Source organism: Dendrobates tinctorius, unplaced genomic scaffold, assembly GCF_039654945.1.
Source record: "Dendrobates tinctorius isolate UK_male_01 unplaced genomic scaffold, ASM3965494v1 ptg000127l, whole genome shotgun sequence".
In the NCBI taxonomy this organism is placed as follows: Eukaryota; Metazoa; Chordata; class Amphibia; order Anura; family Dendrobatidae; genus Dendrobates; species Dendrobates tinctorius.
The window spans coordinates 6,338,506-6,363,033 of record NW_027361795.1 but is presented as its reverse complement, the minus strand read 5'-3'; the positions used below and the strand labels follow the sequence as shown (position 1 = coordinate 6,363,033).

The window sequence follows — 24,528 nt, the reverse complement described above, 5'->3', positions numbered from 1 at the left end:
GGGATGTTCAGATATGGGATAGTCCCGAATACCCACACCTTCAGAACTTACAAGATCCAAAATTTTGGAAACAGAATGGAATAACAACACTTATTATCGTTTGAACAAATGCATGTGAGATTTGGAGTTTCCTATAGAGAATTTTATAGATATCTGCAGCTGAGGCACGCCATAATGTATCAATTCCTGTATCCTAGAATGAGAATATCTAAATACCCATTGATAGGAATATTTTCAACTCAGGGACCTACGGGGATGATTTCCTCTCTCTACACCTTTTTATTGAACTCTAAAGGCCCCGTCACACACAGCGATCTCACCAGCGAGATTGCTGTGTGTGACACCTATCAGCGACCGGCCCCCTTGCCGGTATCGCTGATCGTTGATGGAAAGCCCTGGACATTTTTTTGGTCGCTGGTCTCCCACTGGCCAGCACGCATCGCTGCATGTGACAGGCGGGAGACCAGCGATCAGCGTGCTGGTAACTAAGGTATACGCAGGGTTTCTAAGCATGGGGCGGTGCTTAGAAACCCGAGGTGTACCTTAGTTACAGCGCGCTGATGCAGGGAGCTGGTAACCAAGGTACACATCGGGTTTCTAAGTCACGCACGCCCCTTAGAAACCCGATGTGTACCTTAGTTACCAGCTCCCTGCATCAGCGCGCTGGTAACTAAAGTGCACAGCGACGCCACGCGCTCGGCGTCGCTGGTGCTGATCGCTGGTGAAGCTGTCTGTTTGACAGCTCACCAGCGATCATGTAGCGACTCACCAGCGATCCTGACACGTTGATATCGTGGCACCGCTTGATACCTTCTATCACTGAAGAACAGTGGAATGACGCCCTGGAGGCACATACGATGGTGTCACCAGCTGCAAAAAATAAATTCATCCAATTGTATATCCTTCACCAGTCGTACTTGACCCCAAGTAGACTTCATAAATTCGGTAGAAGAGCAATGGATGAATGCCATAGATGTGGGGAATCAGGGGCGGATTTTTGGCATTTTTATCTGGAGCTGTGGCAGTATACGGGGGTATTGGAGTGATGTCATGTGTACGTTGGAACGAATATTGAGAATACCGATTGAATGCACTCCTGAATTATGTCTCCTGGGTGTTGTGGATGAAGAGATGTGGGTTTATTATGATAGAATATTTCTTCGAGAGGTTTCATTTATGGCTAGGAAGGCAGTGGTGTTGAGATGGATGGGAGGGAGATCCCCTTCGATTAATCAATGGACGAAATTGGTAAATGACATAATTCCTTACGAGAACATATTATATAAAAACAGAAAATGTCCCCAGAAGTTCCATAGGATTTGGGAAAGGTGGTGTGACTCCCCTTTGACACACTTGGCTCCTAATGATATGGTCTCTTCGATTTCGAGATATGGTCCATGATGTGTGTCCCTTCTAGACCATGCAAGCTTTGATTTATGTGAATTTTAGAATGTGTATCTTCTGTAATCCGACCTGATACGAGCTGAAGGATCCTAAATAGACCTTGTAAGCTAAAAGATGCAACGAATGGTATACTGTACTGAGTAAGAATATTGCGTTGTAACTGTTTTGTTTGTTTCTTATTACTAGAGTATGATATCATGGTTATGTCATTATGAATAACTCTATATTGTAATGTTCTATGTTTGATATACTATGTTGTGGAATCCTTTAATAAAAGAGTTAAAAAAAAAAACACACTTAAACGCCCTGGCATTCTATCAATGAGGTTATTAATGGTTGTCTGAGTAATGTTCTCTAGTCCAATCTCCAATGCATATAACACAACGGCAGACCTCTTTGCTGAAGAGGATAGACCTGCATTCCTGCCTCCATTGCTCCATTCCAACTCCCGTCTCTGTCTGGCGAGCACATGTCAACACCATATAGATTCCTTCACAAGTAAACGTCCCACTAGTCCTCCGTGGGTGGCATAATATAAAGAAGCTGGATCCTTCTAGTCTTAATTCCATGTACACTAACAACTCATCGTTACATTATTTTGTTGAGGTGCCAACGTGTCCCAGAAGCAATTTTTCAACATTACAACACCAGGTCACATGTTGCTCGCGCTGCTGTGAGCAGCAAGTTTTACCTAAACATGCTACCATGGCCTGCAGCATCTCCAGACTTGTCTCCCATGGAGCACATCTGGGACATCATTGGTCTGCAGTTATATGCTACTTTTACACTTGCCGCTGTTTTTGCAGTCCGTTATTGCGGCCCGTTTTTGCCGGCCGTATCGCCGCAAAAAAGGTGGTCTTCCGCAATAACGGACCGCAAAACCAGAAGTCACGCTGCGGCAAAAAACAAACTTCCGTTTTTGCGGCCCCATTGTTTTTCAATGGGGCCATGTCTGTAGGTCGTATAAAAGATTGAGCAAGCTTGATCTTTTATTACGGCTGCAAATACAGCCCTCACGGCACACTGCGCACCGTGAAATTTTTGCGTGCCGAGTTTTGCGGCCCCATAGGAATCTATTGGGGCCGCAAAAATACGGTAAGTGTAAAACCAGCCTTAATGCAGCTGCCAGTAGTTGATCTTGATGATGTTCGTGTCCCGAGTACATTCAGTGTCACAGAGCTTTTCTCAGACAACTCTTGATAACATGCCAAGGCATGTAAGTGCATTTATTTCTGCATGACGCTCATACGCAATGCTGAATAATTCAAGATGTTTTGAAAATGTTTCCATATTTGTTTATCATTACCATGCAATGGTCCTTTGATTTCCTTAATTCCATTACTATTCCTTCTTGCTGTTGCAATTTTATTTTTTGAGGAGTGTATAATAGACAGTTTGGTGGGTATGTCAGACGCTCGTCTATAGCATTGCAGAGAATGATGGGCTTTTAGTCCCTGTTCTCTGTTACTTCATTCTTAAGGTTAGAATCCCACCTTTCATACTTCTTAACTATCAAAGAGCTATAGGGCTATTATGGAACAATAATCTGTTTTATTTTTGGTTATTTTAGTACTAATTTCTGTGCAACATTTCCATCATGTATTTCAAGTGTGCTGTTTTATTAGTTTAGCAGTTTTTCTTTCTTGCTTCTCAGTCCTGTTTTTGCTTTCAGGTACCTTTCACTGACCTTTTAGACGCAGCCAAGAGCGTGGTACGGGCCTTATTTATAAGGCAAAAGTATATGAATATGTCCATGCAAAGCTTTTGTCGAACTACTGCTCAGCACCTGAAGAAGCTCAGTGATGAAGCTTTAGACAGTCCACTGCAGGAGGAAAGTGCTGATACCCCTGTCGCTGCAGGTAATGTTCATAGAGGGCTTTATGGAGGGACGTTACCACGAAGGGAAGCAAGATAATTGAAGCTGCCACAGCCTTTCTAAAAAAGTTATATGGTGCAGCTTTCAGGACCACAAAAAACCTGCATCAAGTATTACCTACATTACCTGGTCATGTCCTAACATCTTGGTGCGGATAAGAAAATCAAAGACTTTACCTACTGCTATGAGCAACTGCTATTGTTTTGTTTGCTGTAATTTTTATCATTCATGTCGAGAATTTTTGGAATTACATTTCATAGACGTCACTTTTTTCCCCACAGATGCTCCTGTGCATCCTCCCTTTTCCGACCAGCATCCATATGAAGTGTGTGACACCAGCACTATGCCTCCTGACTTAGGATTTGGGCTAAAAATGGTAGATGGTGTGATACATGTCTTCACAAAGCGTGATGTCTTGGACACGTAAGCATTTCTGTATACATATAACATCATCACTGACATGTTAGTTTTCTTCACAATTTGAGCCTTGATACTTTTATGCTGACAAAAATGTCAGCTCATCAAGCAAAACAACAAGCCCTAACATTTCCATAAAAACATATAGGGTCTCAGAAAATGGTGCTTCAATATCACTTTGCAATTTATGAGCTAGCACTAAACTAGTTATTTTCAGCAGCTGCTTACCCTAGGGTATAAATATTCAATACATCAAAACTTTTAAAATAATTTTTCAGATTTTGTGCCATTTAAAAATGTACATATTTAAAAGAATTAAAACATTAATACTGCACATTTTTTTTTCAAATGTTGAATAGATTTTATTTAAAGAAGTCCTATCAAAATTCTTATGTCATAATCCGTGCTAATTACCTGTGTTACGATGTGTAATTGTATTAAATTACGTACTGATCACCATCTTCTTTGCTATCCAGCGCTGCCACTGTCTTCTTAACCTCGTGATCTGCAAACAGGCTAAGTGGCTCACACAGGGGTCATTCCATAGGTAAATAAGATGGATTATGAAGTAAAAAAAATTGATAGGACTTTTCTAAAAAGAGAATCAGTATTGCATCCCCAAATGGAAGTTCAACTTGCTGTTGAAATTTGTGAACTGTATTCTAACTATAAAGAAAACCTTACGTCTTGAGAATCTCCCTGACAATCTACCTCCAGAGCTTATTTCAAATGGAAGGTAGTGTTACCAGAGTGAGACATGTGCTGTCCAGACCTGACTGTGGGCTGTGTATGATTATTAATGACACAGTACAGCAGAGCTGAGCTTTGTATAATTACAAACAAATCTGCAACTCTCTTCTCATAGTGCTGACAGCTCAGCTGTATTCCACTTCCTCCACAATGACTGCCTATGAGATGGAAGATGAAAAAGTGTTTGTTCTAATCACGCACAGCTCTGCAATGAGATCAGGAGACCAGACTCTCATGTCTTGCACTGGCAATGCTCCTGTTCATTTAAAATAAGCTCTAGAGGGAGATTCTCATACATATAAGTGCCTAAGCCCATAGATTTTAACAGCTCATTTACATATTAATAAAAACGTGGATTTCTCTAGTTACTATATTGTATCTCAGACATCAATCAATGTATAATTTATTCATCTTCTTGTGATGTACATGACCATATAGACGCCTTAGGATGGTTGATATTTCTGACAGATTCCCTGTAAAGGTTATTTTGATCTGTTATACCGGCAGTGTGAATGCCGCATTATTGATAATGCTTTTTCTTTCAGAAATACAGAGTTGGACCTCCCATATCTGGATCTTTCAGAATTTGTGGCTGACATGAATGTATTGATGGCCCTTATTATCAATGGCCCCATGTGAGTAGTAAAATGCAGGAGATGGCATATGGCTCAGTTTTTATACAATGTTCTTTTGTATGGGGACTTGGTCCTATGTTATTAGGAAATGTAATTATTAAGAAATGTGTGGTTATCCAGCGTGGTATTATGTTCTCAGAGTACAAATCCAATCAAGGGCTTTATGTCACTTCTATGTCATAAAAAAAGAATATATTTTGGGACACATCATTTTGTGCAAACACTTGTGACATTTTATCCTTCAGTGGCAACAAATGGGGTAGGATCAGATTTCATAGAATTTACCTAATACTTCTGCCCATAGTGTAAACTTGTGTATAAAATGCCAGTGTAAGTACAGTTGTGCACAAAAGTTTACGTACACCAGCAGAATGTTTGCTTTCTTGGCCTTTTTTCAGAGAATATGAATGATAACACCAAAACCTTTTCTCCACCCATTGTTAGTGGTTGGGTGAAGCCATTTATTGTCAAACTGCTGTGTTTTCTTTTTTGAAATCATAATGACAACCCAAAGCAAAAATTCTGCCGGGGTATGTAAACTTTTGAGCACAACTATAAATGTCCTTGTACATATATTACTGTGCTCTTATTTGCCATGTTGTCTTTCCATTAAGTCTTTTTTAGTCTTTTCCTTATGAGTTTGGGTAATTTTGTAAAACTAATTATGGGCCTATTCATCAAGACTGGCTGAGTTCACAATCACGCTATACCAGTTTTGTCTTGTTGAAATAGAAGATATGCCAAATTTATTAAGAGACGCATGCCACTTAATGGATTTGGCGCCTTTTCATAGTGACATGCATCTCTGTGCGCTGGGCCAGAAATGCTACTATATTTGATGACCTGTAGCCCATGCCGGTTCTGTCCATTTTGGCATAGCTCAGTCAAACTAGCGAAAAAATGCAAAAAGTTGCCAAAATTTAGCGCATCTTCCCTTTGCACAAAAATGTTGCAACTTTTGAATCTTTTACAGTTTTCTGCTGTACAAACTTTCAGGAATCAGCCCTAAAATCTTGATTTTTCTTTTTTTTCCAAGCTTAAGGATAATTTTTGACTTTAGTCTCGATTTACTCTTTTCCGTGGGTGGGGTTTTGTGGGAGGGAGTGGTCAACGGACTGCCAACAAATTCTCTATCATTCATGCCAGAAAGTGAAGTAAATGATGTCAGAAATCTGCTTCACCTTATAGTTGATGCCATTCAACTTTATTTTTCTTTTGAGGGTTGTTACCACTGGTCATACTGGGAAAGAGGGGATGGAGGTGACAGGCGAGTGATCAGAGACCATCTTTATGGCAGTTTATGGAGAGCAGAGGTGAGAAGCCACACAGAATCCAATACAGAAGGGAGCACAGGTGAGGGGGTTAACCGTTACCTCCCCTTCTGGACAGCACAGACATCACAGAAAATATGCAAGCTGGATGCAGAAAGGGAAGTAGGGGGTTAACCCTTTTACATGCTGAATCCTGTAAAGAAACAGATCACACAACATTGTATTATTATTATAGGGGGTGCATGGATAGATGAACCAGAGTTACTGACATCACACTGTAGCACTGAGGAGCATAGGAGACTGGGGCCAGAGAAGATTTTGTGTTGGAGGGCTTCATGTAGTGCAGAAGCAGAGTGCCTAACTAGCCCAGTATTTGTTAGGAATACTTTCCCTGAGCGCTATATTCTTCTGTTTTATCTCCTTGATAAGGGAAGTTGCAGGGGGACTGTGGCAACTACTTATTTGCTACTCTCTCTGCAATTAAGCAGCTTTCTGAGCAGTGATCTGGATGTTAGGGTTTTCATGGAGGCAGTGTTTGTGTGACGTGGACAGTATAGCAGCTCCAGCACATCTCATCTGCTGCTAGTTCTCCTCTACTGCATTCCTGAGCTTCCCACTGTACTAACAGCTTCTTCTCCACTCTCCTGCTGTTGCTCTCCCTATTACTGAGCTCAGCAGCTCTCCTCCTCCAATGATAGAAAACAGCACTGACGAGCTAACAGTTTTTGGATTGTCGAAATCAAAAGTGTGATGACCTGAAGTTGTGAATGTATCAGTCCTTATGAGCTTATCGTTTATGGAGTCCCATGTTTTTCATTTCTCGGCAGTAAGTCATTCTGTTACCGGCGGCTGCAGTACCTCAGCTCTCGATTCCAGATGCACGTTTTATTGAATGAGATGAAAGAGTTAGCAGCTCAAAAAAAGGTGCCACACAGAGACTTTTACAACATACGTAAGGTGCGTTCTTTTCCAATTTGATCTTTAGCCAATGAAACTGACTATATGGATAACACTGACTTTAAGCTTTACTTTTAAAGGTGGACACACATATTCATGCAGCGTCTTGTATGAATCAGAAGCATCTACTCCGATTTATCAAACGGGCCATGAAAAAGAATTGGGAAGAGATAGTTCATGAAGAGGGAGGGAAGGAACAGACTCTGCGTCAGGTCTTCGAGAACATGAACCTAACAGCGTATGATCTGAGCGTGGACACTCTGGATGTGCATGCGGTGAGAATCACATTTACACATGAAAAGTCCTGGGGACAATAAGTCTGGGCAAGAAAACGCCTTTATTCACGGTTCAGATTACGAATAGGACTCCTGTGTGGCTGTTTGGAAGAAGTCCACTGTTCTTAACTTGTTCTGGTCACGTGAAAATCCGAAGTACTTGATAGTGACAGTGATTTTAAGGTGGACAGTTCTCGAAAACCTTTCTAGTACTGAATCCATAGCAAACATGGTTAAGTGAATGGAACTTTTTTATAAGGGAAAGTTTTTGTTTTTTTTATATTGACGGTAATAGGGAAAATGGCATTCATACGCCACACTTTCCATATGCTGTCATTTTTTCAAACGTAACTGTGCTTTCAACAAACCTTGTAAAGATCTATAGTTCAGGCAAATATTAGAAACTTTGTAATGTATCTTATCAGGGAAATCAGCTTTTTCCCCACTTATCAGACACTTCTCCTGCCACTTCATCTTCCTCCTGAACTTACCATCTACTGCGAAAAAGTCCAGAGGAGTCTCAGGAGATGGTCTGCAGGTGTCGTTTGACACAGTCCATTGTCCTCTAGAGAGGCGAGGAGCCAGACAGAAAACCATCTTGCTGACTTGTGACAAGTGTTTTGCCTCAAATCAGAGATTGGTTTGGATAATGTCCTCCATCTTGCTGCAGGTTGTCTCTTGTTGAGAATGAAAAGCAGGAACCCCCATCTCTGGGCTGTGCTGTCTTGTGGGAGAAACCCCTGCAGCTCAGCTACTCCCCTCAGCTATTAGTGGATTGCAAGTAATGGAGCATGCAGAGGGGAAAACCAGTGAGAATACAGGATAGAAATGATATAATGGCCCGATCTAGTGTTATCCATTATATACATACACTTGACACCTTATTCTGAATAGTCACTTTATATCAATGTTACCCTTTAAATATAAATCAAATAATGTGGAAATTCTTATTTTGCACACACTTATCAGTCATTGTGGTTTTAATTACCTAAAAACTTAAATCAGCCACATAACAAGCCTTGTAAGCACTGTTCTTTTACTGTATGAATCACCAAGATCTATTGTAAAAAAACAACGCTGCTACAATAATTCCACCTATTATGTCATTATTACCCCACACTTTCAACTAGCTGTTATTTTGAAACACAGACCAAAACTGTGTATATTCCTATAAATAAGCCACATGCAGTGCCTTTTTAATCTGCTTTTTTTGTAAACTAAGTCACCAAGATCTACCGAGCTGCTAAAATAAATCTTTCTATTGTTTTATCTTGTTATCTTGAATGAAAAAGTGCTAGCCAACAATGTTGCTTAACTTCATTAGTGACTATTTTGCATAATTTGGAATATTAATAAAAATTATAGTTAAATATTCAACTCTTTATAGAAAGTCCAATATGTAAATTGAGTCTACTTATGTCGTATAATAAAATGTAAATACATAAGTATGTGTGGTCATCAGGTGGCAGTGCAGTGTCTATAAAGCACAAATATAGTGATATATGAAATAAAGGGGTTGTCTGCTTCTTAGATATTGATGCCCTATTCACTGGATAGATCATCAATATCAGAATAATGAGGGTCCAACACGCGGAACTCCCACTGATCAGCACAGTTGTCTGCCAATTGTGCAGTATACAGAGTCAAAACAGCATGACTCTGTAGTGGCCGGTCTCTAGTGAATGGGTGCTATGCTGCTTCAGCTCTTGTTTCTTCTCGCCACTGCTGGCTCTGCAGATAACTGATAAATGGAGGTGCCTGTTCTACAACTTCCACCAAATGATATTGATGACCAATTAATGTATACATATACATGGTGATGACCTAAGTATAGCTCATCAATATCTAAGTACTGGAAAACCCCTTTACATTTGTATAAGTTATTGAATGCGACTGAAGAATATTTAGAATTGAGAGTCCTCAGTGGTTGATACCTCTGATTGCGACTGAAAATTGAGATTTACTCTACTGAAGTTTGTTTCTTCTCATTCCCTTAGGACAGAAATACTTTCCATCGCTTTGATAAATTCAATGCCAAATACAATCCAATTGGTGAATCTGTTCTAAGGGAGATCTTCATCAAGACAGATAACAAGGTGTCAGGAAAATACTTTGCCCACATCATCAAGGTATTGTACTATGCAGCCTGGGTCTTGTCCCCATAATGTGTATTAGATGTAATTTGCAATGGTTGACTCCAGTCCCAGCTGACAAAAAGGTTTGGTTTTTGGAAGCACCTATTACTCTAGTCGGGGTTTAGGAGGCTTTTTAGCTTATAAATCTGGGATAGATTACCTTCCTTTAGAAATTTAAAGAAGGTATGCAGACCAAGTAATTCCACTATTTCATGCCTCCTCAGAAGGCTGCAGAGTCAGCCCCTCCCTCTTCTTTTTACAGTGCCATAGTATTATTAAAATGCTAACTCATTTGAGCCATTCCCTTTATTATTACCCCAAATATCAAGCTTTTTACCTGGTGTGATGCTAGTCATTACTCACAGACAGACCGTGATGCAGAAGAGTCAGCAGTTCCGGGGTCAATACCGAGAGAGTACGTTGATAAATAAGGGAAAAGACAAAGGCGTAAGTTAGGTAACAGTCCAGGATCAATAAGAGATAGCAGAGCAAAAGCCGAAGGACAAGACAAAGGGGTAGTCAGAACCCGGTCCAAAGGGTCAGGCAGCAGAAGATCAGAACTCAGAGTAACAGAATCAGGCTAACACTCACCAGTAAGCACAAACTACGTCTGACAGTTAAATAGGTATGTGATTACCAGAAAAATGAACACCTGCAGAATGTCCTGCATGCCCCAGTCACAGATTGTACAGCAGAGCTGTCAATCAAAGCACCAAAAGCCCAGCAAGCCCCTCTCAGCATTGGACAGCCAAACTATCAATCAAGACACAGACAGCTCAGCAAGACAGTCTCCATAGAACAGCATAGCAATCATCCACTGAGCGGAGGAGTCGTGACACCTGGAAAGTCGACAGCTAAACATTTTATAAGAGTACAGTCAGCTTTCCAATCAGGGAGGTCCTGAAATATGCCTTGGGCTCTGGCCTTCTTAAATGTATAAAAACATTTGACTGACTCACTCTTTTTCTAATGGCCTTATTTATAAATTATCAATGGCTAAAATTTATATAAATGTTATATTCTGTCCGAGGATGTCACGAAGAGCGACCCCCTTTTCCTAGTTCTTCTTGCTCTAGCTGCAGAGGCAATGGCTAATCGGCTAAGACATTTCTCTTCTGATAATATTGACGATATGCTCCTATACCTTCACCAACTAGAAAATTTAGTACATTTTCTTGGGTACTTGTTTTAATTGGCAAAAGTTTGTTATTATGTACACTGAAGATAATCCAGCCCCTGACTCCTTACTATCTCATTGTGGCTTGTCCGATGTCATGAAGTTTAGGTAACTGGGTATTACCATGGTTAGGGATCAGTGGTAGGGAGTGTGAATGTAATCAAGATGGTGGTACAGCCTAAAGGGCCTTTTACACATAGCGATATCGCTAAAGCGTCACCGATTTTGTGACGCAACAGTGATATCGCTAGCGATCTCGCTACATGTGACACTTACCTCCGACTGCCCCCCCCGCTGGATATCGCTGATCGCGCGAGATCGTCCTTGTCCATTTCGCATCGCCGTCTTCCTGCTGGCGCCGACGAGCGACGCATGGACGCGGGCGGAAGAAGTCATCAGATCTGCGTGTGACAGGTAAGTAACGACCGCCGCCGGTTTTTTCATTATCTTAACTCGCTTTTCACTACATTTATCTAGAGCTTGAAATCTTCACAGTTCACACGTAACAAATTGAAAATGAATGTTGGAATGGCAGCCTTATCTAAATTTTATCTGAAATACTTGGCAGGCCAGCTACCTAAAGGGGTTCTCCAAGAAAGTAAAATGGACCCTGTCACAAAATTCAAACGGAAGACTTCCGAATCATGTGCCAGGACTGGTAGCAGTCTGATGAAACACTGCTCGGACCTGTATCTCACCAGATAGAAGAACTGTATCATAAGCATACATACCTCTGTGAGCTGCCGGAGCAGGAACGTGACATGACAGTAAATACATTTGCTCACTGACTGAGCACAAAGCTCCAGTTGTGGTCCTCCATGTGCAGTCAGTTAGTGAAAAGATTCTGTTCTTATGTCACAGCCCAGCTCCGACAGCAAGTGCTTCTCACTAAATTAGAATATCATCAAAACGTTAATTTATTTCAGTTCTTCAATACAAAAAGTGAAACTCATATATTATATAGAGTCATTACAAATAGAGTGATCTATTTCAAGTGTTTATTTCTGTTAATGTTGATGATTATGGCTTACAGCCAATGAAAACCCAAAAGTCAAAATCCGAAATGTTGGCCTACTGAAAAATGTATGTTCAGTAAATGCACTCAATACTTGATTGGGGCTCCTTTTGCTTCAGTTACTGTATCAATGCAGCGTGGCATGTAGGCGATCAGCCTGTGGCGCTGCTGAGGTGTTATGGAAGCCCAGGTTGCTTTGATAGCAGCCTTCAGCTCGTCTGCATTGTTGGGTCCAGTGTCTCATCTTCCTCTTGACAGTACTCCATAGATTCTTTATGGGGTTACGGTCAGATGAGTTTGCTGGCCAATCAAGCACAGCGATGCTGTTGTTTTTAAACCAGGTATTGGTACTTTTGACAGTGTGGACAGGTGCCAAGTCCTGATATTCTTATTTAGTGAGAAACACTTGTGTATATACTGCGCTCTTCTGTCAGTTCAGACACAGATCTTAAGAAGTTTTTTTTTCAGTTTGAATTACGTGGCTGGGGCCATTTTGTCACATTCTTGGGGAACCCATTTACTCCTTACAACCGATTCCAGGAGATTATTTTACCAGTCCAAGACCTCTACCCAGCTTCAGTTGTAGATGGTCACAGTTTGATTAGCCTCTTGGAGCGCACTGAATACACCAAATAATTAACTTTACTACAAGATTGTATTATCCCTGTGGTATACTGCTAGTCAATCAGTGCCATAACACCAGCTTTACCAATATCGCAAAGTAAAGCTTTAAATTGTATATAAGACCTTCTGCGAATAGCTAGCACGGAGAGATCAATAGCCTTCAGAAGAGCAGTTAAAGAAGTTGTCCAATCCTTTTTTTTAAATTATGGACCTCAAAACTAATACGTAGATAGTTGTCACCCGGCACAAACTCAGAGCGGTCAGCGACCTCTCTCCTGCCAGTGATTCAGCTGCTCCTCATCAACAGATATATAATATGGGTATAAAGTGGATATATTAAAACTTAACCTTTATTAGGTATTATTAAAAATACATTGAAATGTACAAACAAGGAACGGGACTCTAAACCAACAAACAAGACATGATGGGAATGGAATGATATTATGAAATACTGACAGTGTCTAAAGGGCCCGTTACACACAGCGATCTCGCTGGCGAGATCGCTGATTTTGTGACACATCAGCGATCTCTCCAGCGAGATCGCTGTGTGTGACATCCAGCAGAGATCGGCCCCCCTGCCGGGTATCGCTGATCGTGATGGATCGTCCTGGGCCATTTTTTCATTGCTGGTCTCCCACTGGCCTGCGCGCATTGCTGCGTGCGGCAGCGGGAGCCAGCGATGAGCGACGCATGCTGGTTACCAATGTAAACATCGGGTTTCTAAAGGCTGCGGGGCCCTTAGAAACCCGATGTTTACCCTAGATACCAGCGTGCACTGCAGGCAGGGCGGGAGGTGGAGGCAGAGCGGCGCACGGACAGAGCGGCGTAGCTCTGCTATCTGCTACTCCAGTCTGTCAGACCGGAGTAGCAGATAGCAGAGCTACGCCGGTCTGTCTGTGCGCCACTCTGCCTTCACCTTCCATCCTGCCTGCAGTGCACGCTGGTATCTAGGGTAAACATCGGGTTTCTAAGAGCCCCGCAGCCCTAAGGGTGTGTGCAGACGCTGCGGAATCCGCTGCGGATTAATCCGCACGGATTTTGCAAAAACCGCAGATAAACCGCAGGTCAAAAGACCTGCGGATTATCTGCGGTTTTGACTGCGGTTTGGTCCTGCGGATTCACCATCTCCACAATGGTGGAGATAGGAACCCGCTGCGGATTCCGCAGAAAGAATTGACATGTCACTTCTTTCTGTGGTTTCAAAACCGCAGCAAATCCGCGCGGATTTTTCCGCAACGTCTACACAGCATTTTTTTTTTACCATTCATTTGAATGGTACTGTACACCGCAGCTAAAACTGCTGCGGGTGCGCAGCGGCCAAAAACGCTGCGGAAACGCAGCGGAATCCGCAGTGTGTGCACATACCCTAAGAAACCTGATGTTTACGTTGGTAGCCAGCGTGCTCGCTGGTCCTGATCGCTGAAGGGGCTGTCTATGTGACAGCTCACCAGCAATCAGCTAACAATGTCCCAGCGATCCCATCCACGTCGGATCGTGGGTGGGATCGCTGGGACATCGTTATGTGTAACAGTACCCTAAGGTTCTATTACACATGACCTGATAGACAATGAGCTGGTAGCTTACAATAAGGGATATAATCTATATAGTCAAAACAAATCGTACATGCCGATCCTCGAAATGTGCTTGTAATTTAACAAGCCACTGAATATATCCTTATGATAATGACTACATAGAGGACATATCGGTATTTACCTTCAACAGAGCAGCTTGTCTTCTTCCAGGCTGATCTGTCGACGGGGAGCGACTTCCGACGTTGGGCTGATCAACAGCAGGCTTCCCATAGTTAGGCAGCGTTGAGTCTGTTGTCAGTCAGCTTTACATCAGCAGTCACGCTCGATTAACAGAGCAGAGTGAAGAGAAGCACTTGCTCTGCCAATGTGACTGTAGCAACTGTCTATGCTGGCAGACAATGGCACCAGGCACAACAGGAAGGTAGTTAGCAACTACCTGTCTGTCAGTTCTTAGGCACATTGTAAAAAAAATTGTCCCAGATAACCCCTTAAAGTTTTTCACAAATAAGGCAGTCAGTTAATAATAACCAGCAAAGAGAGAAGAGATTATGTGTGGATCAAAAGAGCATTTAGGGGTTAACCGAGAATACAGGCAGGTCAGAAAACAATAGATCACTTCAGGTTAGTGTTAACAGTACAATAGCTGCCCCTTGTAATGGGGCTCTGAGAATTTAACCCCTTTAGCCCCAAGGGTGGTTTGCATGTTCATGACGGTCCATTTTTTACAATTCTGACCACTGTCCCTTTATGAGGTAATAACTCTGAAACGCTTCCATGGATCCCGGTGATTCTGACATTGTTTTCTTGTGACATATTGTACTTCATGTTAGTGGTAAAATTTCATTCAAATAACTTGCGTTTATTTGTGAAAAAAATGGAAATTTGGCGAAAATTTTGAAAATTTCGCGATTTTCCAACTTTGAATTTTTATGCCCTTAAATCACAGAGATACGGCACACAAAAAACTTGATAAGTAACATTTCCCACATGTTTACTTTACATCAGCACTATTTTGGAACCAAAATTTTTTTTTGTTAGGAAGTTATAAGGGTTAAAATTTGACCAGCGATTTCTCATTTTTGCAACACCATTTTATTTTTACGGACCACATCACATTTGAAGCCACTTTGAGGGGTCTATATGATAGAAAATACCCAAAAGTGACACCATTCTAAAAACTGCACCCCTTAAGGTGCTCAAAACCACATTTAAAAAGTTTATTAACCCTTTAGGTGCGTCACAGGAATTTTTTGAATATTTAAAAAAAAATGAACATGTAACTTTTTTTCACAAAAAAAATACTTCAGGTTCAATTTTTTTTATTGTACCAAGGGTAGCAGGAGATATTGGACTGCAAAATTTATTGTGCAATTTGTCCTGAGTACGCTGATACCTGATATGTGGGGGGGAACCACTGCTTCGGCGCATGGCTGAGCTCAGAAAGGAAGGAGCGCCGTTTGACTTTTTCAATGCAAAATTGGATGGAATTCTGATCGGACGCCATGTCATGTTTGGAGAGCCCCTGATGTACCTAAACAGTGGAAACCCCCCACAAGTGACCCCATTTTGGAAACTAGACCCCCCAAGGAACTTATCTAGATATGTGGTGAGAACTTTGAACCCACAAGGGCTTCATAGAAGTTTATAACGTACAGCGGTACAATTAAAAAATCATATTTTTTCCACAAAAATGATCTTTTCACCCCCAATTTTTATTTTCCCAATGGTAACAGGACCATAAAAGTTATTGTGCAATTTGTCCTGAGTACGCTGATACCCCACATGTGGGGGTAAACCACTATTTGGGCGCATGGCAGAGCTCGGAAGGGAAGCAGCGCCATTTGACTTTTTTGGCTGGAATTGAGATCGGACACTGTCGCGATTGGAAAACCCCTGATGTAGCAAAACAGTGGAAACCCCCCACAAATGACACCATTTTGGAAACTAGACCCCCCAAGGAACTTATCTAGATGTGTGGTGAGCACTTTGACCCCTCCAGTGCTTCACAGAAGTTTATAACGCCCGGGCGTGAAAATAAAAAAATCGTATTTTTTCCACAAACATGATCTTCTAGTCACCAATTTTTTTATTTTCCCAAGGGTAACAGGAGAAATCGGACCCCAAAAGTTGTTGTCCAATTTGTCCTGAGTACGCTGACACCCCAATGGTGGGAGAAAACTACTGTATGGGCACATGTCGGGGCTTGAAAGGGAAGTAGTGACGTCTTGGAATGCAGACTTTGATGGAATGGTCTGCGGGTGTCATGTTGTCTTTGGAGAGCCCCTAATGTACCTAAACAGTGGAAACCCCCCACAAATGACCCCATTTTGGAAACTAGACCCCCTAAGGAACTTATCTAGATGTGTGGTGAGCACTTTGAACCCCCAAGGGCTTCACAGAAGTTTATAATGCCCGGGCATGAAAATAAAAAAATCGTATGTTTTCCACAAACATGATCTTCTAGTCACCAATTTTTTTTATTTTCCCAAGGGTAACAGGACAAATTGGACCCCAAAAGTTGTTGTCCAATTTGTCCTGAGTACGCTGATACCCCATATGTGGGAGAAAACTACTGTATGGGCACACGTCGGGTCTCGGAAGGGAAGTAGTGACGTTTTGGAATGCAGACTTTGATGGAATGGTCTGCGGGTGTCATGTGCGTTTGGAGAGCCCCTGATGTACCTAAACTATTGAAACTCCCCACAAGTGACCCCATTTTGGAAACTAGACCCCCCACGGAACTTATCTAGATGTGTGGTGAGCACTTTGAACCCCCAAGTGCTTCACAGAAGTTTATAACGCCCGGGCGTGAAAATAAAAAGATCATTTTTTTTCCACAAAAATGATATTTTTGCCCCCAATTTTTTATTTTCCTAAGGGTAACAGGAGAAATTGGACCCCAAAAGTTGTTTTGCAATTTGTCCTGAGTAGGCTGATACCCCATATGTGGGGGTAAAACACCGTTTGGGCGCATGGCAGAGCTTGGAAGGGAAGGAGCACCATTTGACTTTTTCAACTCAGAATTGGCTGGAATTGAGATCAGACGCCATGTTGCATTTGGAGAGCACCTGATGTGCCCAAACAGTGGAAACCCCCAATTCTAACTCCAACTCTAACCCCAACACACACCTAACCCTAATCTTAGCCCTAACCCTAACCCTAGCCCTGACCCTAACCCTAATGGGAAAATGGAAATAAATACATTTTCTTTTAATTTTATTATTTTTCCCTAACTAAGGAGGTGATAACGGGGGGTTTGATTTACTATTTATGGCGGTTTTTATGTTTGGCAGCTGTCGCACGCTAAAAGACGCTTTTAATTGTAAAAATAGTTTTTGCATCACCACATATTGAGAGCTATAATTTTTCCGTATTTTGACCCACCGAGTCATGTGAGGTCTTATTTTTTGCGAGACGAGTTGACGCTTTTATTGGTATCATGTTCGGGCACGTGACCTGTTTCGATCGCTTTTTATTCTGATTTTTGGGACGCAGAATGAACAAAAACCAGCGTTTCATGAATTTCTTTTAGGGGGGTGCGTTTACACCGTTCCGAGTGCGATAAAATTGATAAAGCGGCTTTATTCTTCGGGTCAGTACGGTTACAGCGATACCTCATTTATGTCGTTTTTGTATGTTTTGTCGGTTTTATGCAATGAAAACTATTTTATATAAAAAATAATTATTTTTGCATCGCTTTATTCTGCGAGCTATAACTTTTTTATTTTTTTGCTGATGATGCTGTATGGCGGCTCGTTTTTTGCGGGACAAGATGACGTTTTCAGCGGTACCATGGATATTTATATGCGTCTTTTTGATCGCGCGTCATTGCACTTTTTGTTCGGTGGTGTGATAATAAATCATTATTTTTTGCTTCGTTTTTTATTTTTATTTTTTAAGGGGTTCGCTAAAGGGGTTAACTAATGGGACAGTTTTATAGGGCAGGTCGTTACGAACGCAGTAATACCAAATATGTGTACTTTTATTTTTTTTTTTTACTTCCAAAAAATGAATTTATTGGGGGAATATTTTTTTTTCTAATTTATTTGGCAATTTTTTTAAAATTATTTTAACACTTTTTTTTTTTTCTAACTTTATTACATTGTCCCAGGTGGGACATCACTGTCCTGTGACAGATCGCTGATCTGTCACATCACAGATCGCTGTGACAGATCAACGATCTGTCACAGGCACTGCTGAAGACTTCCTCATGCCTGCGCTTTGCAGGCACTGAGGAAGCCGGCTCCCTGCAGGCCCCCGAAAGCCTCCGTCGCCATTTTGGGAAAACCGCAGGCTAAACCGCAGAAAAACTGCAGATAAACCGCAGGTCTTTTGACCTGCGGATTTACCTGTGGTTTTGGACAAATCCGCGTGGAAAATTCTGCAGTACAATCCGCAGTGTGTGCACACACCCTTACACTGTTTAAACATTTACGCTGTCTAAAAATGATAGTTTAATAAATTCACACATTATTATCTGCTTTTAATCTGTTATGTGCTGCTGCCTTATAACATTGAGAATGTGATGTTACATGTGTACACAGTGTGAATGTGCTCCTGTATTATAACTCTGGATAGTGCATTACATGGACATCAGTTCTCTAGAAGGATTTATGCAAAAATCCTCTTCAGAGAGGAAGACGACTTAAATTCTAGTACCGCATATTGGATTTAGCAATCCGAAAAGTCAATATCAACCCTTTAATGAGAATTGCCACATGAGTTGGGAAATAATAAGTCAAACTAGAAAAACTCCATTTGTAGACTTGTGTTTTGGGATGTTTGCCCTTCATTAGTGCAAAGCGGGTGGTCTGATTTTACTGAGTGCGAGGCCTCTGACCAACGGTCTGAGTGGTAACCTTTCTTCTTGTTAAGAGTGCCAAGTTGGCATGAGTAGACTTTTATAGGCCATACAATGCTCCTTTCGGAATTATAATTTGCCAATGGCCACTTCAGAAAGGAAGACGAATGAAACTCTAGTGTGATCTATTGGGTGTAACAATCTTAAAACCAACATCGACCCTTTAACAAACCTTACCACATGACTCAGGATAAGAAACCATTAACTCCGTTTGCAGACAATGTAATTCAGGAGGTCTGATTTGGCTGGGTGAGAGGGCTCTGACGGCGTTGCATTATAAAAACTTTCAAAGCATGAAGTGGGATATGAGACCGCTCCGCTTCGGCCTTTCTCAACAAGGTGCCGTGAAGTGGGGCATTGTACTAAAGTGTTACATGTTCATTTAATTCCACATATAGTTCTATGATTGATGGGCGGCACGATGGCTCAGTGGATAGCACTGCAGCCTTGCAGAGCCGGGGTCCTGGATTCAAATCCCACCAAGGACAACATCTGCAAACAGTTTGTATGTTCTCCCCGTGTTTGCATGAATTTATTCCGGGTTCTCCGGTTTCCTACCCACATTCCAAAGACATACAGATAGGGAATTTAGATTGTGAGCCCCATCTGGAAGAGTGATGATAATGTCTGTAAAGCGCTGTGGAATTAATGGCGCTATATCAATGAGTAAAATAAATAAAAAATGATTGTGAACATATCCGTTTACTCCATTGCAGGAAGTGATGTCAGATTTGGAGGAGAGTAAATATCAGAATGCTGAGCTACGTCTGTCAATATATGGCCGATCTCGAAAGGAATGGGACAGATTGGCGCATTGGGCTGTCAGTCATAAAGTGCATTCCAACAATGTCCGCTGGCTGATCCAAATCCCACGACTCTAGTGAATATTTTTTATTTATTACATAATGACTTATCTGTTTGTTTATTTGGAGCTTCTCGAACATCTGTGTCAATGATCAAAATCAATTCCAAAATAATTCTACGCCCTTAGAAGGCAGACTGCATTCATCTGTGTGATGAATGGTTCTTCATCGATTTCCGTCTGTCCATTTGTTACCATTTGCACGTACTCCATTTTTCAGGTTTGTTGAGAAAATAGAAGTCTTCTAGTAATCAGTGGAAAATGAACACTTGTATGGCATCTGTGTGCTGTCCGTAGTTCCTGCAGAACTAAGTGCTTGAATTGGAAAGTTTAGCCTGAAATCGGACCAAAGTAGGCCAAGTCTATGCCGATTCATGCTTACTATCGGTATGCACAGAGTATTGGATGTGTGAATAGCTCCATAACCTATAACACAGGTCAACGAAAAAAATTTTTTTTTCTGGTGTCCAAAATATTTTAATGAATTTGGGGTATTTTTGGGGTGCTGATTCTGAATATGTCATCAGTTTTGCCAGATTGGCTCAAGTTTTTGAGATTTTTGGTATCTTATTTATAGCACTTGTTGGTAAATGCGACGCATCATCTCATTAATTTCTTTGGATTAGTACTTGAACTGAGCAGTTCTCAATATAGTTTTGTGTTAATTAGTGTTCTAAAAGTTTGTTCATAGCTTGATTTTTGCACTAACTTTATGTTGTTGTCTGTTTTCCAGTGAAAAGCATGAACTCATCATGAAGAAGTTGTCTTAACGATCCAGACTCATTCTGTTACATTTGTGGTGAATATACACTGCCAAAACATAGAAGAAACATAACAGACTTCGTAAAAAAAGTGTATTTTGCCTATTTTGGGGTTATGCTTGGGGACCAAGACAAGTTTTGGGCACCACACATAGTGTGCAAAGCATGTATCGAATTATTACGAAAATGGAGCAAAGGACAAAGAAAAAGCTTCAAATTTGGTGTTCCAATGGTGTGGAGAGAGCCAAAAAATCATCATGATGACTGTTATTTCTGTGCAGTGCAAGTGCAAGGATTCAATAAGCATAAGAAACGAAAATGGGAGTAACATGGAATCTGCAAGAAGGCCTGTCCCTCATTGTGAAGATGTGCCTGTACCTGTGTTTACCATAAATAACAGTCATCATGATGATTTTTTGGCTCTCTCCACACCATTGGAACACCAAATTTGAAGCTTTTTCTTTGTCCTTTGCTCCATTTTCGTAATAATTCGATACATGCTTTGCACACTATGTGTGGTGCCCAAAACTTGTCTTGGTCCCCAAGCATAACCCCAAAATAGGCAAAATACACTTTTTTTACGAAGTCTGTTATGTTTCTTCTATGTTTTGGCAGTGTGTATTCACCACAAATGTAACAGAATGAGTCTGGATCGTTAAGACAACTTCTTCTTGATGAGTTCATGCTTTTCACTGGAAAACAGACAACAACATAAAGTTAGTGCAAAAATCAAGCTATGAACAAACTTTTAGAACACTAATTAACACAAAACTATATTGAGAACTGCTCAGTTCAAGTACTAATCCAAAGAAATTAATGAGATGATGCGTCGCATTTACCAACAAGTGCTATAAATAAGATACCAAAAATCTCAAAAACTTGAGCCAATCTGGCAAAACTGATGACATATTCAGAATCAGCACCCCAAAAATACCCTAAATTCGATGAAATATCTTTGGCACCAAAAATGCTGTTGACCAGTGTAATCTGGAACAAAACGGACAGCACATGGCTGACAAACACTGATGTCTGCATAAAGCTTTACATAGGAAATATCCCAGGTCACACTTTGGCTTAATGAGAAATGCTCATTAAAGTAAGATGCATGACATTTATTATGATTGGATAAAATATATATACAATATACCAACGGCGCTAGTGTGCAGGGTTGATTCAGCAGCGAGTAAGGAACCCCCACACCACCAGGGGTGAAAATAAACAATTTAAACAAAATGATACTCGCGCTATGAATCAATGGAGAATAAATATATATATATATATATATATATATATATATATATATATATTTACCTGTAGGATCAAGGCAATAAACTCATAAGCATTAGATGTTAGAGGATACTGAGTATATTGATGGATCAAACCCCACTGTGACTATTACCTCTGAATAGGAGTGCAGTGGGAAACGCCCGATAGTTCACTAATGTGAACAGACTTTTAAAAGTCACGCGGTGACTGTTACCTCCACAGCCTGCCGTGTTATACCTCCAGCTGCACGCCAGTCACCGGTCGGGACGGCGGCATGCTAGGAGGTAGCACCCTTTAGCTTCAGTGACCTCATATATTTTTATGCCGGGGAATATCTGGGAAGGACCTGGGCATTTATTTCTCTTCTGAAGACTCTTCTCCGTTCCTGTCAGTTTTCAGCACCGTTGAAGGTAATAGATCTCTTTTAATATGATATCTCTTTTCATTTTTGTTTTTCTAACCAGGGCGCATTTAATTAGCGCAAGTTCATTCTAGGTTAACTATATATATATATATACAGTCATATGTAAAAGTTTGGGCACCCCTATTAATGTTAACCTTTTTTCTTTATAACAATTTTGGTTTTTGCAACAGGTATTTCAGTTTCATATATCTAATAACTGATGGACTCAGTTATATTTCTGGATTCAAATGAGGTTTATTGTACTAACAGAAAATGTGCAATCTGCATTTAAACAAAATTTGACCGGTGCAAAAGTATGGGCACCCTTATCATTTTCTTGATTTGAACACTCCTAGCTACTTTTTACTGACTTCCTGAAGCACTAAATTGGTTTTGTAACCTCATTGAGCTTTGAACTTCATAGCCAGGTGTATCAAATCATGAGAAAAGGTATTTAAAGTGGCCACTTGCAAGTAGTTCTCCTATTTGATTCTCCTATGAAGAGTGGCATCTTGGGCTCCTCAAAACAACTCTCAAATGATCTGAAAACAAAGATTATTCAACATAGCTTTTCAGGGGAAGGATACAAAAAGTTGTCTCAGAGATTTAACCTGTCAGTTTCCACTGTGAGGAACATAGTAAGGAAATGGAAGAACACAGGTACAGTTCTTGTTAAGCCCAGAAGTGGCAGGCCAAGAAAAATATCAGAAAGGCAGAGAAGAAGAATGGTGAGAACAGTCAAGGACAATCCACAGACCACCTCCAAAGACCTGCAGCATCATCTTGCTGCAGATGGTGTCACTGTGCATCGGTGAACAATACAGCCCACTTTGCACAAGGAGAAGCTGTATGGGAGAGTGATGCGAAAGAAGCCGTTTCTGCAAGCACGCCACAAACAGAGTCGCCTGAGGTATGCAAAAGCACATTTGGAAAAGCCAGTTACATTTTGGAAGAAGGTCCTGTGAACTGATGAAACAAAGATTGAGTTGTTTGGTCATACAAAAAGGCGTTATGCATGCGCTGTATTGTTGACCGATGCACAGTGACACCATCTGCAGCAAGATGATGCTGCAGGTCTTTGGAGGTGGTCTGTGGATTGTCCTTGACTGTTCTCACCATTCTTCTTCTCTGCCTTTCTGATATTTTTCTTGGCCTGCCACTTCTGGGCTTAACAAGAACTGTACCTGTGTTCTTCCATTTCCTTACTATGTTCCTCACAGTGGAAACTGACAGGTTAAATCTCTGAGATAACTTTTTGTATCCTTCCCCTGAAAAGCTATGTTGAATAATCTTTGTTTTCAGATCATTTGAGAGTTGTTTTGAGGAGCCCATGATGCCACTCTTCATAGGAGAATCAAATAGGAGAACTACTTGCAAGTGGCCACTTTAAATACCTTTTCTCATGATTTGATACACCTGGCTATGAAGTTCAAAGCTCAATGAGGTTACAAAACCAATTTAGTGCTTCAGGAAGTCAGTAAAAAGTAGTTAGGAGTGTTCAAATCAAGAAAATGATAAGGGTGCCCATACTTTTGCACCGGTCAAATTTTGTTTAAATGCAGATTGCACATTTTCTGTTAGTACAATAAACCTCATTTGAATCCAGAAATATAACTGAGTCCATCAGTTATTAGATATATGAAACTGAAATACCTGTTGCAAAAACCAAAATTGTTATAAAGAAAAAAGGTTAACATTAATAGGGGTGCCCAAACTTTTACATATGACTGTATATATATATATATATATATATACACTCACTGGCCACTTTATTAGGTACACCATGCTAGTAACGGGTTGGACCCCCTTTTGCCTTCAGAACTGCCTCAATTCTTCGTGGCAGAGATTCAACAAGGTGCTGGAAGCATTCCTCAGAGATTTTGGACCATATTGACATGATGGCATCACACAGTTGGCGCAGATTTGTCGGCTGCACATCCCTGATGCGAATCTCCCGTTCCACCACATCCCAAAGATGCTCTATTGGATTGAGATCTGGTGACTGAGGAGGCCATTTGAGTACAGTGAACTCATTGTCATGTTCAAGAAACCAATCCGAGATGATTCGAGCTTTATGACATGGCGCATTATCCTGCTGAAAGTAGCCATCAGATGTTGGGTACATTGTGGTCATAAAGGGATGGACATGGTCAGCAACAATACTCAGGTAGGCTGTGGCGTTGCAACGATGCTCAATTGGTACCAAGGGGCCCAAAGAGTGCCAAGAAAAAATTCCCCACACCATGACACCACCACCACCAGCCTGAACCGTTGATACAAGGCTGGATGGATCCATGCTTTCATGTT

General features: G+C 41.1%; 1 protein-coding gene across 5 annotated transcripts in view; it reads left to right on the top strand.

Annotated features, from left to right (window-relative positions):
* AMPD2 (adenosine monophosphate deaminase 2) overlaps positions 1 to 24,528 on the top strand; it is a 213,174-nt gene that overhangs the window by 122,002 nt on the left and 66,644 nt on the right. For all 5 annotated transcript variants that reach the window (XM_073542451.1, XM_073542450.1, XM_073542455.1 and 2 more), the window contains exons 6-12: positions 3,077 to 3,263; positions 3,562 to 3,703; positions 4,993 to 5,082; positions 7,181 to 7,310; positions 7,391 to 7,585; positions 9,583 to 9,714; positions 19,646 to 19,809. In XM_073542451.1, coding sequence (XP_073398552.1) covers positions 3,077 to 3,263; positions 3,562 to 3,703; positions 4,993 to 5,082; positions 7,181 to 7,310; positions 7,391 to 7,585; positions 9,583 to 9,714; positions 19,646 to 19,809 — 1,040 coding nt within the window. The remainder of the gene's footprint in view (positions 1 to 3,076; positions 3,264 to 3,561; positions 3,704 to 4,992; positions 5,083 to 7,180; positions 7,311 to 7,390; positions 7,586 to 9,582; positions 9,715 to 19,645; positions 19,810 to 24,528) is intronic.